Source organism: Solanum verrucosum, unplaced genomic scaffold, assembly GCF_900185275.1.
Source record: "Solanum verrucosum unplaced genomic scaffold, falcon-dt-bn FXZP01000031.1, whole genome shotgun sequence".
NCBI classification, from domain to species: domain Eukaryota; kingdom Viridiplantae; phylum Streptophyta; class Magnoliopsida; order Solanales; family Solanaceae; genus Solanum; species Solanum verrucosum.
The window spans coordinates 955,436-971,707 of record NW_026020194.1 but is presented as its reverse complement, the minus strand read 5'-3'; the positions used below and the strand labels follow the sequence as shown (position 1 = coordinate 971,707).

The window sequence follows — 16,272 nt, the reverse complement described above, 5'->3', positions numbered from 1 at the left end:
GTAGAACATTAGAAACCATGAGGTATGACTCAAGAGATTGACATTCCTACTTGGAAGTGGGAAGTTATCAACATGGACTTCATCACAGGTTTACCTCGTACTCGCAGACAGCATGACTCCATTTGGGTGATTGTTGATAGGGTTACTAAGTCTTCTCGCTTTTTGGCGGTCAAGACTACAGATTTGGCGGAGGATTACGCCAAGCTTTACATTAATGATATTATGAGGTTGCATGGGGTTCCTTTGTCTATCATTTCATATAGAGGTCCTCAGTTTACCTCTCATTTCTGGAAGTCATTTCAGAAGGGTCTTGGTACTCAGGTTAACCTTAGCACAACATTTCATCCACAGACGGATGGTCAGGCAAAGCGTACCATTCAGACCTTAGAGGACTTGTTGAGAGCTTGTGTGATCGACTTCAAGGGTAGTTGGGATGATCACCTTCCTCTTATTGAGCTCGCTTACAACAATAGTTACCATTCCAGCATTCAGATGGCCCCTTATGAGACATTGTATGGGCGTGGATGTAGATCTCCAGTTGGTTGGTTTGAAGTAGGTGAAGCAGCCTTGATAGGACCAGATTCGGTCCTTGATGCTATGGAGAAAGTGCAACTCATTAGAGATAGACTTAAGACTGCCCAGAGTCACCAGAAGTCTTATGCAGATGTGAGAAGAAGGGAACTAGAGTTCCAAGTTGATGATTGGGTTTTCCTGAAAGTGTCACCTATGAAGGGGGTGATGAGATTTGGCAAGAAAGGGAAGCTTAGTCCCAGATATGTAGGCCCTTACCGGATCTTGAAAAGGATTGGTAAAGTGGCTTATGAGTTAGAGTTGCCAGCAGATTTAGCAGCAGTGCATCCAGTCTTTCACATTTCTCTTTTGAAGAAGTGCGTGGGTGATCCAGCATCCATAGTGCCATTAGAAACTGTGGCCGTAAAAGATAACCTTTCTTATGAGGATGTACCAATTGAGATTCTCGATCGCCAGGTTAGAAGGTTGAGAAACTAAGAAGTCGCTTCAGTCAAGGTTTTGTGGAGGCGTCAGTCCGTAGAGGGAGCTACTTGGGAAGAAGAAGCATCCATGAAGTCTAAGTATCCTCACCTCTTTCCTTCCGATTTCATTCCAGCTTGAGGTAATAGTTCCTCTTCAGTTTTTCAGTCATTCATGCGAAAATTCAGTCTTAGAATCATGTTCCTTCAGTTTGTACTTGCATTTTCAGCGTATTTGCATGTTCTTGGAACTCAGTTCAGTTAGAAATTCAGTTCTCAGTGTTTAGTGGTAGGGATTGCAGCCCTCTCCCTCTATTTCAGCTAGATTAGTCTTCATTACTGGACGAATGGTCCCAAGGGGGAGATAATGTAGCATCCCGTATTCGAAAATAGAGATTTCAGATTTTCTGGTGTTACAGGTGGCACTCACGGACACTATCCACGGACCGTAGATGGACTCACGGTCCATCCTGCAGGTCTCCGTGGTTCGTGACAGAAAACTTCCCCAGAACTCAGTTAGAAAATTTGGCTAAGTGTTGACCCACAGCTGGACTTACGGTCTGTAGGTCAGGTCACGGACCGTAGTTCGTGTCCGTGGATCGATACCCCAAAAGCTCAGCTTCAGTCCTGATTGACGGTTGACCAGCACGGATCGTCAATCAATCCACGGTTCATAGGTTTGACCGTAGATGAGGATCAGCAACCAGTTAGCTGCAAATTGTTGATGGATCAACTTCAGATGGTCATAAATTTTATCAAAAAAAGAATTGTGTGTCCCATGACCTATGATATGATAGATAATTGAATCCTCTTTCCAACGCCGTCTAGATTGCTAAAATCCGACCTCCGAGTAAAAAGTTATGCTCGTTTTAGTGAAAGCCTATCGAGCAGGCTTGACCTACGGATCCAATCGACGGACCGTCGATTGACCTACTGCCCGTCAATCCAATCCGTTGGTCACTCCGACAGCAGTTAAGTCAGGGGTCTTTTGGTCTTTTTCTATTTCGTTTAACCCCTAAGATACGTTGTTTAGACCCTAAATCATGAGGTTTTAGTCAGTTTAAGCCTAGAAACATAACTAGAACTTACCTTAGTCAAAATCATTAATCAAAACTTAGAAAATTAGAATCAAGAGAGGAGAAAAAGGTCAAGAACCCTAGTTCAAAAACGCATCAATGTTCCTTCAGCTCCAGCCCCGAAATTGAAATATTTCTCCGTGGAATTCGTCACCAGGTATGTGGGATTTCACTAGTGGGTTCCTTTCGCCCATTAGGTCCCTAGAATTCAGTCAGATTCTTGATTCCATGATTATGAACAGACTTAGGATTTCTAGAATTTCAACAGATCATCAGGAATTAGTTATTTAAATGTTCCAAATCAGATTATCATGTTATTTCTCAGTTTATTGCATGAATTTCAGAACCCTAGCTATATATTTCTTTAGTTCTTGAATTACACATGCTTGGTTAGATATCTCAATTATTAATGCATCATTATCAGATTAATTGTTGCATTCTCAGTTTGAATGTTCAGTTCGAGTTATCCAGTAACTTACAGAAATTCAATCATAATGTGTTAATCACTTAATCTATTGGGAGTAGCATAATACCGAGTTGGACTAGGGTTCAGCGTACCCCTATAGTCCCAGAACTACGAGCCACGTAGGTGTAAGTCCCCTCTGTGGGCAACATCAGTTTAGTGATCACGCCAGCATGCCTCTATACCTCTGGCAAGGTATATTGGGTCCTCTCGATGGGGTGTATACATCGAACTCTACATTTAGCTCATGTGGTTTTATTGTCAGTTATTAGTAGCTCCCACAGTTCAGTCAGACTCTATTGCATTGACCACATTTACAGTTCATTCAGTATTCAGTCAGCATGTTATAATTGGTCATTGCATTCAGTTAGCTCAGTATTCAGTATTTATATCATGTTCAGATTATTTCATTGCTTTATTGCTTTGTTCAGTTATATGTTCTTTCAGCTTTATTCTATCCTGCCTGCTCAGTACCTTTCAAGTACTGACGCATACGTGCGCTACATCTTCTCGTGATGTAGGTTCAGGTTCTCAGCATCCAGATCACGCTTAGATCGATTCCTGATCTTCAGTTCAGTAGCATCAGTAGTGAGTCCTCATTCTTCGAGGACTAGTGACATGCTTATCTTTATCGCTTTTAGTCTTTAGTTTCAGTTTTGCTAGACCTAGTTGGGGCCTGTCCCAACATTTCTAGTCAGTTTAGAGGCTTATTTCAGACATAGTTAGATTCAGTTTAGTGTTGAGTTAATATCTTCTTTGTATTAAACTCATCAGTTTTCATACATCTCAGTTATAGTATATGGGCATTCCCCATCTTTCAGATTTATTTATGATTTAGCTTCCGCACAGTTTCTATTATTCAAATTATATTTAGTATGCTCATGATCATGCCAGCAGGGTTAGCTTGGGATCACTTGTGGTCCTGTGTCCGCGTCTCTGGGGTTGCTCGGGGCGTGACAGTAATAATCTCATGTTTATGGATGAGTTCGGGATGTTTAGATGTACCTTAGAGTGTTGAAAACCACTATAAACATAGGTACATTACCGAGGAACATGCATGAAAAAATGGGGAATGAATGGGAAGACTTGGCGTTTTTGGCGCTCTGAGAGGCGCGGGGCGCCAACCTTCAGACCTCAGAGGGGCTTGTTGGGTGCTCTGCTAGGCGCACCGCCCCAAGGGCTGGACTTCAGAGTCCCTTTTGGGGCGCACTGGCTGGCGCGACGCCCCAGCCTTTTTCTCCGAAAATTCGACTCTTCTCCTTTCTTTTTCCAACTCTAAACCACCTTAACCTCAAAGGTTCCAGCCCCAAACACTTAGAATCATAAAGACTCGTAATATACAATAGATTCAACTCGGAACACAACCAGAAACATGTCCCAAATCAACAAGAACTTCAACACAATCACAAGACTTCAACAACCACAATCAAATCTTTTCTCGGAAATTAAAACGAGTTTGGCGTGTGGAGGAGTGAACCAACCCAACACTATGATCTCACATACCTTAATAGGGATCACCCCCGACGAAAACCACAACGATCTTGACGAACTTTGCTTCTTCTTCACTTTCTCCTCTTCTTTCCTTTTCTCTCAAGAACCTTAACTCTCACTTTTTTTTTCACCATAATTAACCAAATTTCTAGATTTTAAATTCTTTCCAAAAATGACTATTTCAAATTTCCAGCTTCTTCATATTTATTTCAAATTGCCGGATGTTACAGCTTAGTAAATTGAGCTACTACTACTTAGTAAATTGCCAAATGGTTGGATTGGATTAGATTTGGATGGATTGAGCAAAAAAATAAATTACCCCCTCCTCGGGCACCCCCACCCCCCCCCCCACCTTCCACCAACCTACCCCTAATTTTTTTTTGTTTTCCAAAAACAAAAAAAAAAAATCTGTTTTTCAAAAATAAATAAAAATTTTACCCCCTCCCCCTGGAACCCCCCCCCCTAACCTTCCACCAACCTACCCCTAAATTTTTTTTATTTTCCAAAAACTAAAAAAATCTGGTTTTCAAAAAAAAAAAAAAAAGTTACCCCCTCCCCCGGGCACCCCCACCTTCCACCAACCGACCCCTAAATTTTTTTGTTTTCCAAAAATAAAATAAAAATCTGATTTTTCAAAAAAAAGTTTACCCCCTCCCTCGGGCACCCTTCACCCCCCGCCCCCGACCACACCTTCCACCAACCTACCCCTAATTTTTTTTTGTTTTTCAAAAACAAAAAAAAATAAAAATTGTTTTTTTCAAAAAAAATAAAATTTGCCCCCTCCCCCTCCCCCCCCCCCCCCCCACCTTCCACCAACCGACCCCTAATTTTTTTTTTTGTTTTCCAAAAACACAAAAGAAAAAATTTACCCCCTCCCCCGGGCACCCCCCACCCCAAGGCGCCTCCCCTTTCCACCAACCTACCCTTAAATTTTTTTTGTTTTCCAAAAACTAAAAAAAAAAATCTATTTTTTCAATTAAGTTTGAAAATTAATATTAATTTTTTTTTATCTTTTAGCATTATTAAGAATTTTGAGTGGAGTGAAAATTAAGTGATCTATTATGAGTCAATATGGATATCCATATTTAACCCATTTTGACCATATTAGTAGAGACTCTTAAAATAGCTTGAAACTCATATTTAACCAATTAAAATATAAGTGATCCAAGTCATTAAATATGGACAAAATAGACTCATATCATTAATATGGACTGAATTGACACCATAACCATTTAAACATTAGTCTTTTGTATAAGAATAATGACTTAGTTAATTGGAATTATTTGCATCACAAACACATTTTAAAAATCAAATAAATGAATTCAAGTGGAACAGATGAGAACTATTTAGATATCACTAACTTTAAAAAATTAAAATTCTAAATCTATAAACTTTAAATTTTGATTTTGCATCTGATACATGAAAGTTATAAATTGACTCCATTTTGCAACACAACAAATCAAACACTTCATTACATTCATTTTAATTTATTTATCTGATTTTATTAACATAAAATTTAAAAAATAAAGAAAAACTAAAGATATATATGTAGAATATACAATGCAATTTGATCTTGTGATTTTAAAATTTTCATGTATAGGAAGTTAGAAATAAGAATAAATTGTCAGAAAAGGAACGATTCTTCTATGAAATGAATTAAAAATAAAAATAAGATAAATAAATTGAAACGGATCAAGAATACTAGGTAATTAAGAACTTGCATTATTGTGTTTTTATAAATAAAAAATATAAATGACAAAGAAGTAACATGTGTTATTAGGTCATAACATTTGCAATGGTATAATTGGTAGAAAAATGATAAGTAATTGCTTATATTTTTAGTTTACAATGACGTAATTCTAGAGTTTATCTTTCTAGTTTAGTCTTAATTAAGCAAAAACGCTTGGTCCCTTGATGACATGTTAAATTCATATATTAGTTGCATATCATTTTATAGCCAAACTGTACTGCTTTTAAAAAATATTGGTGAACCTAACCCTTTGCGTTTATGAATTAAGTGTTTGATCGAACTTTAGTTAAAATTTTATATTTGTTCAAGAAATTTATTGAATATACAAAATTATTAACTAAGAATCTAATAATTAAAATATATTAAAATTCTAAATTCATAAACTTCAAATGTTGACTTCGCCGCCGCTGAATATCTTTATACTACCAAGATAACGATTAATAACAAGCACAAACCAATAAAGATCGTGGTGGAAAAGTAAGTACTATTTCATCCTTAATAAGAGGTCTCAAATTCGAACTAGTCGCCTTTGGTACAAGAGTACTGTACATAGTTGGTTCATTAATTCTCTGTCAGGAGTCTTATCCCAATTTCCAAATGACACAAAAAGTTGAGATTGAATTATTTAAGAACCTCATAAAGCTATTTTTACCAGATATTTTAAAATTCTCCTAAGAACAGATGTGAACTCTCCAAGCATAAAGCTATTTTTACCAGATAAAATTCAAGATTCCATTCCAAGCCAAAAAGCTAGAGTTAAATGGTTCAATGAAGGAGATGCTAACACAACCTATTTGCATGCTACCATTAAAGATAAAAGAAGGAAGCTGAATATCAGAAGAATCCAAGATGATAATGATAACTGGCTGGAAGACACCGATGCTTGTTGACACTCAATTTTGGCTTAACATTTTTAAAATTCGTAACTTTTAAGTTTTATTTATCTAATGGTTCAAAATATTTTTGTATAATTTTAAAGAAATTTATCGATAATTATCCTTATTTATCAAAATTTAGGGTTTTTTATCAGTTAATTTTAAAATTGCATTTTTACATGTCATTAGTTACGTTCATTATATTTATTTTAATTCATTTTATTTGTTACATTTGTTAATATTGATATTTTGCATTATCTAAAAATTCATTCAAATACAGATATTTTACTTGATCGATAATTTTGGGCCACAATCACAAGCCCAAAAATTGAACCCATTTAACAATTATTTCCTATATAAGTTTTGGTTAGGTTAAAAAATTGGGGGTGGTGAAAATATTTTTAGGTTAGGGTTTCAGATTTTTATTGAAAAAGGGTTTCACTTTTCACTATTTTCTGGTTACCACCACCCCAAAATTCGGCGAAGCTCCCGACCCAAAAAACCCCAAGCTTCCTTCCCCTCTCTCTTTTGTTTGTTATTTGCTGCCAGCGGCGATAACATACCAATCCCCACCCACCATTGTCCAAAGCCACCAGAAACCCAAAACTTCATCAGAGAAGACAACCAACACCACAAAGCTCTACCAGAAACCATCTCCAAACATCCACCTGAAACCCCAACGTTCGTCCCCTTCCCTTTTCCCATTTCTTTTTCCGGTGAAATCGTCTGAAAGCAGCCAACAATCAGACCCAAACGACCTCTTTCGAGTCCAACTGCTCCACCGTCAAGCTCAAAGCTCGCGAACACCAGCTGCAGCTCCGGCGAGGAGTTCCAAACTCCGATGAGTCGGAGCAAAGAAGAAGAAAACGCCGTCAGTCCCCTTCCTTCTTCCCCTTCACGATTTCTTTCTTATTTTTGTAGATTCTCCAGCAAACCACCAGAAACAACCCATTCACCCTTCTTCTTTCGGTCACTTATTAAGATCAGATCTGACTGGAGTCATGATTTTTCGGCGATGCAGCAGTTCCACAACGTCCGACAATGGCAGAAACAAGACTTAACAGTGAGTTCAAGCTCCGGTAATTTTATTTTTTATATTTCTAGTTCAAGTTTTCCATTTGATTTCATGTTATTACATCTTCATTCTTTATTATTTGAATTTGTTAGATGGGTATTGATATTTTGGATACTATTTTCCAGTGAATATGTATATATTGAGTACACCCAGTTGAATGTCTGGATCAAGAAAAAGCTAGGTGATTCTTGGTATTATTTCTAAAAGCAATAATCAGCTAATTAATTACTTAAGTTGCCAACTCATATTCTTGGTATTATTTTCCAAAGCATAATGTTAGTTGGTGTAGCATGCCTCATGGGTGGGTTTGCAAGTTTCCACTTAACTTTAATTATGACAAAGCATCCAACTATGGAAAATATTCTTAAATTTTGGTGCAAATTATTAATTTTATTGTTGCACTACTGATAATCTTAATATATCTTTACTTGACTAACTAAATTTAAATACACCCTCGATCTTGCAACATAAGTGAAATTTATCCCTATATTTTCGTCAAGTTTAGAGGTATTTTCAATACTTTTCTTTATTTTTTTTATTAAGAACACCATGTTCCTACAAGAGTTTGAGATCAGTACTTGCTACGTTATATGGCAGATCGGGGATGTATTTGAGTTTAGTTAGTCTAGTAGAAGGGTGTTTTTGAGGCAGTCAATAATAGCTCAGAAACGAAACAAATAATTTGCGCCAAATTTATAGTGTTTTTAATACTTCTCTCCATATCTTATCTACCAAAAATCATTGAAGAGATTATGCAGTGATACATGAAATGAATCTAAATTAATCAGATTAATGAATTTTAAATAGAAAAAAAAAAGATCATTGTTGAAGAAACTGCAGGATATTGGAGAACACACCATACTTTCATATCCAAGATTTGAAAAGAAAAAATATATAACTGTGTGTGTGTTTGTACAATTGGTTTCACAGCCAAAAAAAAAAAGTAACTATAAATACTAAGTTCCTTTTCTGTTTGATAAAAATAATTTTTTAAAAAAAACAATTAATTACAAGATTCTTCTAAAGAGGGAAATCTTCATAAAATCCTCAAAAAATGGTATGGGATTCTTTAATAAACATATATATCATAGTCCACATGATCCCAACCCTCTTGCTTCTGATCTTTTCATTATCCTCAGTCTCTTGCATGATGACATGAACATTCTGCAATAGCCATGAAAATAATCTATCCTTAGACATGTAACCATGTAACTTATAGAAATTTAAGTTATATACATTGACACTGTAATTTCTTTTTTACTATAACATGTTATGGTAGCAAATTAATTATTATTCTTATTGGATTTATCAATCATATGTATGCATTTATAATTATCTTATAAGTGATCTGATTGTGTAATTATTTTTAACGAAAATTATTGTGAGGGTGGGAGGTCGAGGGTGGGGAGGGGGGATCAAGATTCAAGAACTTACTCCCAAGGAACATCTCCAACAAGCATCAAATCACCATCTTTATCTTCATAAGTAGGTGCAAATTCACCTTTGTTTAGCTTGAACATTTTCTCCATTGCTTTTAGGAGTTGAGTGTAACACTTGTACATTTTAAGATCAATTTTTCTAAGAAAAGGGGCTCCATCCATTCTAACTTTGACAAAAATTCCACACTGATCTTGATGAACTTCTGTTTTCTTTGAAGTAATTTGTAAGGTGTTCTTCCTGTTATAAGATCTCACTGGTGGCCACCCCACTATTTGTACCCTACAACGTAAAGACGGAGTCAAAATTTTGACTTTACGAATTTCAAATTCTAATAAAATAGCTTATTGGGTTCTGAATATGTTGTTTATATGTATTAAATAAGGCTTTTAAAGAAAGAAAAAAGAATTTTGATCAAAGCTATTAAATTCGACGAAATTTATAGCTTCCTCTCTAATTTTGGCCCTGCTCATTCAAGACCATAAAAAATTCAAGGACATTGAAAGAAAATAGTCCTTTTTATTTTATTTTATATGGCACTATTTTCTTTTCAGTTTATTTGAAAGAATAATAAATTTTTAAATTTGAAAATAAATTTAATTTAGCTTTCCATTTTAATATGGTTCATGTTGCCCGGATTTTTCAAAAATATTGTCGCACTCGTGTCGGATCTTTTAAAAATAATCCACTTTTGGATGATGTGATACTTTAACTTGAGCCATTATAGTTACACATATATCATGATATATATGTGTGTGTAAAATGCTCTCAAGTTTAAAAAATCTCCACTTTATTTATGTTAAAATTTATATCTAGTCAAATTATACCATATAAATTGAACTACAATTTTTTTTTAAAATCTTATTTTCTTGAAAAATCTGATAGGGGTGCAACAATATTTTAGGAGACGAGCAACATATCCTTAGCTATTATTATAGTCACACAACTATTACAGTATATTTAAAATTACAAATTTAAAAATAATTATTTTTATTAAATATTTATCGAGTCAAACTACGTCAGATAAATTGAAACTTAGTATCAAACTTACTTGGTAACATGGGGTGTTGTGGCTTCATAATGTGAAATTGATTCATCATCTTCATATTCAGACAAAGCTCTTTTGTTATTCTTGGAATTGGACACAATTTGTTGGTGATCAAATTCTTCCTCTCTCCCTGGCAAACCCAATCTAAGTTCAGTTGATGCCTTAAGATTCAAATCTCTCTCCATTTTCCTCAAAAAAAGAAGAAGTGAATCTTGGTAATAAAAACCTCAAACAAATAAGCCCCAAATTCTAACACTTTCTTGTTTTTGACTTTGTATTCGTGTTCAAGAAAATCATGTGAGTTAGCTAATAGTTTGTGTGTTGTTGTTATATAATGGGAAAAACTAAAGGGTTAAGAGGTATTTGAGAATTAATTTTTTAAAAAAATATGTTTGAAAAAGTACATAAATTTGGGACAAAGACAAGCTAAACTTGTTGGAAGGAAGAGTAGCAACTTTCAACACTTAGGAGTTAGGGGACAAGAGAGGGACAAGCTCACACACACTAATGGACTAATACTTTTTGAAGACTTTTTTTTTAGACACTTCAACTTAATCTGTTACCTATTGGCTAGACATTTAACGTATATCTATGATATGACTCTTATCTATCGAATCAATTTTACGCGAGAGAGGTGAGATGTATGTTCTTTATCCATGTTGGTTTATATATTTTATTGAGCAAAAATGGTGATATTGTTCCTCCATTGATCAAGAATTTCAATTTATGAAAAGTGTCATGATAGTCCAATAAGAAGGATTTCAATTTTTTCAAATGAACAATTGTGTTAAATTGACATATGTTGACTAATTGAACTTAAAGTGTCTAATATATAAAAGTTAGTTAATAGTGTTTAAATGAAAAGTCGTGCAATATAAAGGAATTGTTTATATATTTGTTATCACTCTTCATTTAGACACTTGAATTTAACCTGCTAAACATTAAACATTTAATGTATATCTAAGATATGCCTATTATATTTATATCGGATCAATTCATGAGTCTAAAAGAGGTGGAGACACGCATTGATAGACATGCATTGACTGAAATTGAAGTGTGTAATAAATAAAGGTCAATTGACATGTCTAAGTGAAATGTGGTTCAATTATAAGAGACCAATGATGTATTTGGCCAAAAGAAAACGATAGATTGTATGTATGATGGTTGAAATTTCTTCTCTTAATCAAAAGTCTATAGTTTAAGTATTCTAAAATATAAAATTTCTTGATACGAAACATTTCAACCTAAATTGATTTAGTATAATGTATAGATAAATAAAAATAGTAGAGAGAAGTGAAAAAAAGAAGGGAACCAGATGCTACATTTCAAGAGTACAAGTTGTACTTTATTTTTCTCTTTCATATTTGTTACTATCGTTTTAGCGTACCGATTAGTTCAAATTCACCTTGTGTAATGCTTATTAAAGATTGAAATATTCTCTATTGTGATATTTTTATTTTTAAAATTTGAACACGAAATCTTTGATTAAAATGAAAAGGATCCTATCCATTCTAGTTACCACAATCTTTGATGACACTAATGTAATTATCTCATGAGTACCTCTCTTTATATTTTTTTAACCAATGCAAATTTCTAATTATCAAGATATACTATGTATACAAGATAATATTTGACTCATGTATACAAATGTATAATTTTTTAATAAAATGTTTTCAATTGACCATCGTTAATTAGGTGGAGTTCTGCCACTATCTCCATCCCTTGTTTATAAATGTTGTTGAATGATTAAAAAGTAAAATACAATATATTAAATTATGTTTCGTTACCATTATAAATATATAATATTCTTTGTCTAGTCTTTGAAGAACAATTCAATTAATTATTAACTTGTGTTCATATTTTTATTGTCAAACAAATGATTAGGATAGAGGAAATGAGTGTATTCAAAGAAATTACTATATGATCTTTGGTTGTTTATTTATGTAAAAGTAGCACACAGATGAGACTTTGTAATAAAGAAACTATTGTCTAAAGTATTACTTTTTTGTTTCAGAATACTTAAGCTTTTAAAAATGACAAATATTTTTAATAAAGACGATAGGTATTTTGAGACTGACAAACTGATGAGAGTGGGCAACAGAAAACTAACAGGCTTTTAAATTAGCAAGTTACAAAATAAAAATGAAAAATAATGATACCATAGGCAAATCGTACATTCCAAAAAGAAGAAGAAGATTAAAGTGAAGTGTTTATGTAAAGATAATAGTATAACTTACATAAATCTCATAGTGTAAAATATAAATTATGTCATATCCCTTCTCTTTTCTATTTTACAAAAATCCCTTAAAAAGGAGTCATTCAGATACATAATTAATTGTCCAGATACATTAATTATGATACATTATTGTGCGGCGGTTGCGCTTAAAAAGGGAAAATATAGAAAAAATCTAATTACAATCACATAATTTACGCTATTCAGTTCTCCTCTTACTGTCAATCACTGAAACCTAAATCCTAACATAACAAACCGATTCAAAAATCAAAACTGCATATACGTCACCGTTCTCCCTGATTCGGCGTTCTCCATGTTTCGGCGTTCTCCCTGTTTCGTCGTTCTCCCTGTTCATCATTCTCTCTATTTCGTCGAAGAAACTTTCTAAAGCTTAGATATGAATGATATCGGAATGATAGGATAGTGGTCGGGGAGAATAGTATGGTGGAGTAAGTGAATCAATTTCAAGATACAAAAATCTGATAAAAACGGTATGAGATTAGTTGTTTTTAAAATTCTCCCTGTTTCGTCGTTCTCCCTGTTTCGTCATTCTCGTTGTTCAACGTTCTCCCTGTTTCGTCGAAAATACTTTCTAAAGCTTAGATATGAATGATACCAGAATGATAGGATAGTGGTCGGGGAGAATAGTACGGAGGAGTAAGTGAATCAATTTCAAGATACAAAGATTTGATAAAAAAGGTATGAGATTAGTTGTTTTATATTGTGAATTAGTATTTTTGGTTTTTCGATACATAAATCGTGATATTGTTCATGATACATTGTTAGTTACTACTTTATAAATAAAATTCTTGCATCAAATGTGTTAGATTTTTAGATTTGTGTATCATTGTTTGGTAATTCTAAAGTATCAAAAACATGTAAAATTCTTCTTCATTTTTTTAATGTATCATTGACGATGCAAGTGTAATTATGGTACATAGGTATGAAATGTATCATGTAGTTGTTCTGTATCTGAAACATGTAAAAAGTTGAGGACAATATGGCCTGTTGAGATTAGTTGTAATAATGTATCTTGCATTTTTTTTTGGAATGATACATTAAACAATAGAAAAATTTTAATGTATCTTGTACAATTGCAATAGTGAACAAGGAGAGAATGATGACTTCTAACATCGCGAAATGTATCAATGGTTGCCTTGTTGAGGCAAGACACCTATTATATTATACTTTTTGGAAGAAGCTAGAATTCTATATAGTTCTTAAAACTGCAAAAATCGGGAAATAACATCTTATACAAAGAATATATTTGGGAGGATATTTGAAGAGATTTTGATTATAAACGCATCAAAATGTACAAAAGAATATCAGGACGGCCAAGGAAAAGAAGGAAGAAAAATCCAGATGAAAAACTAACCACAAACATGAATTGTTGTGGACGTTCTGGACAAGAACGTCACAATCAAAGAACTTGTACTTTCTTTCTGAAAGATTCTTAGGGTGTGTTTGGTATGAAGGAAAACATTTTCTGGAAAATGTTTTCCAATTTTTTCATGTTTGGTTGGGTTAAATGTTTTTCAAATTAACTCATTTTCCTCAAATTTAAGGAAAATGACTTCCCTTCAAAACTTAAGGAAAACATTTTCCAAAACTATCTTCCAACTTCCAATTAAAAAAAAAAATTGTTGAAAAAATCAATTTATTTGGTCCCTACCCTCAAACCAGGACCCCCCCACCCCTAACTAGCCTCCAAAAAAAAAAAAAAAGTTTGTTTTTAAATTCAATATTTTTACCCCACCCCCTACTACCACCCCTCCCAAAAAAATACTAAAAGTTGTTTTTAAATGATATTTCTAATTTCAATTTTTTATTTTTTTACACCCTCCACCTCCTACCCTCGCCCCCTCCCCCAGCCCCCTATCCCACCCCCTTCAAAAAGAAAAAAATTTAAGTTTGTTTTTAAAAAATATTATTTCATTTTTTCACCCTTACCTTCGACCCCCCTACCCAGCCCTCCCACTCCCCAAAAAAAATTTTAAGTTTGTTTTTAAAAAATATTTTCGACTTCAAAATTTCATTTTTTCACCCCTACCTTCGACCCCCCCCCCCGGCCCTACCAGCCCCCCACCCCCAAAAAAAAATTAAGTTTGTTTTTAAAAAATATTTTTGACTTCAAAATTTCATTTTTTCCACCCCTACCCTCGACCCACCCAACCACCCCCTACCAGCCCCCCAACCCCCAAAAAAAAATTTAAGTTTGTTTTTAAAAAATATTTTCGACTTCAAAATTTCATTTTTTTCACCCCTACCCTCGACCCCCCACCCACCCAACCCTTACCAGCCCCCCACCCCCCAAAAAAATAATTTAAGTTTGTTTTTAAAAAATATTTTTAACTTTAAAATTTCAATTTTTCACCCATACCCTCGACCCCCCCCCCACGCCCTACCACCCCCCAAAAAAATGTTAAGTTTGTTTTTAAAAAATATTTTTAACTTCAAAATTTCAATTTTTCACCCCTACCCTCGACTCCCACCCCCCACCCCCACCCACCCCCTACCAGCCCCCACCCCCAAAAAATAATTAAGTTTGTTTTTAAAAAATATTTTCAATTTCAACAATTATTTTCTACTCTAGTAAAAATAAAAGAAATTTTTCAAAAACATTTTTCATTCATAAATCAAACACTAAAAATATTTTTCGGAAAATATTTTCTACTCACCAACCAAACATGAGAAAATAAGTCAAAAATCAACTTGTTTTCCAAGAAAACATTTTCCTTCCTACCAAACACACCCTTAATGAATACTTTTTTTGGAGTACTGTGATGTATCAAATTAATAATTTTCAATTTGTAACATTTCTTTCCACTATTATAGATATATACATTATAAAGTACTTTTAAATTATTAATTTCTGATACAATAAATTGATTTGTATCAAACAGTTTTTAATTCTGCCTATAATTTTGATTGGTAATTTCTTAATAAAGTGAATATGTTAGAAGGAGTTATGTTTCAGATATACTATTTATTTATGTATGATTTTGTGTTTGATACAAAGTGATTGAGAAATATTGTGTGTAACGTATAATGAACTGTGAATATTAATGTATCAAACAAAAGGTGTTAAGTTGATACATGCATAAAATATACATTGCAGTGATTAAATATTAAATGTATATGTAGCTGCTTAGAACTACATAAAACAATATGATTATACATTTATTTGTTAAATATTATGAATCAAATACTTATTTTGTTGATATTTTTGTATCAAATCATGATATATGAATCAAATACTTACTTTTTTGATATTTTTGTATCAGATAATGATATAGTATCAAGTACTTATGATGCATAAAATACTTATAATAGACAAAATGTAACAAGGTACTAAAAATATCAAAAATTACATTCAAAATAAACAATTTTGTTACAAAAAAATGTAAAACTTGAGAAAATGTATCTTTAAAAATAATAAACCCTCCAAAATATTAGTTAATGTATCTTAAAAACTATAAACATCAAAAGTTGTCTATGAATTGGTACATAATCACTAATCTATATAAACCAAGTCATCTTGTTCTTGTGGAGTGAAATATCTCTTCAACTTTGGTGGATCATCGTTATCGCTAACATATCCCACTTTGACCTTGTCTAGACCGTACTTCCACAATAGTGTTACATATCTTGTGAGAAGATAGTCAGCTCGAAAACCATTAGATGGATGTTGACTTCATCGCTAAAGAATTCAGCAAAGGCAGCTATAAACATTCCGCATGCACTATAAACATTCTGCAGATACATTATAAAAATGAATTAAATTACATAATACATTATAGTAACTACAAAAAATCTTATTGTTTAGTTGATACAT

At 33.5% G+C, this 16,272-nt stretch overlaps 2 protein-coding genes across 2 annotated transcripts in view; one reads left to right on the top strand and one right to left on the bottom strand.

The window, feature by feature from the left end:
• Window positions 1-16,272, top strand: part of LOC125829479 (cytochrome P450 71AU50-like) — a 239,725-nt gene that overhangs the window by 194,206 nt on the left and 29,247 nt on the right. The gene's annotated exons all lie outside the window — the stretch shown is intronic.
• LOC125829531 (auxin-responsive protein IAA3-like) lies at window positions 8,792-10,398 on the bottom strand. The gene is made up of 3 exons (XM_049508750.1): window positions 10,208-10,398; window positions 9,154-9,438; window positions 8,792-8,883 (listed from the first exon to the last, which is right to left on the bottom strand). Exons 1-3 carry the CDS (start codon window positions 10,387-10,389, stop codon window positions 8,805-8,807), a joined length of 546 nt encoding a protein of 181 aa, XP_049364707.1. The 5' UTR covers window positions 10,390-10,398; the 3' UTR covers window positions 8,792-8,804.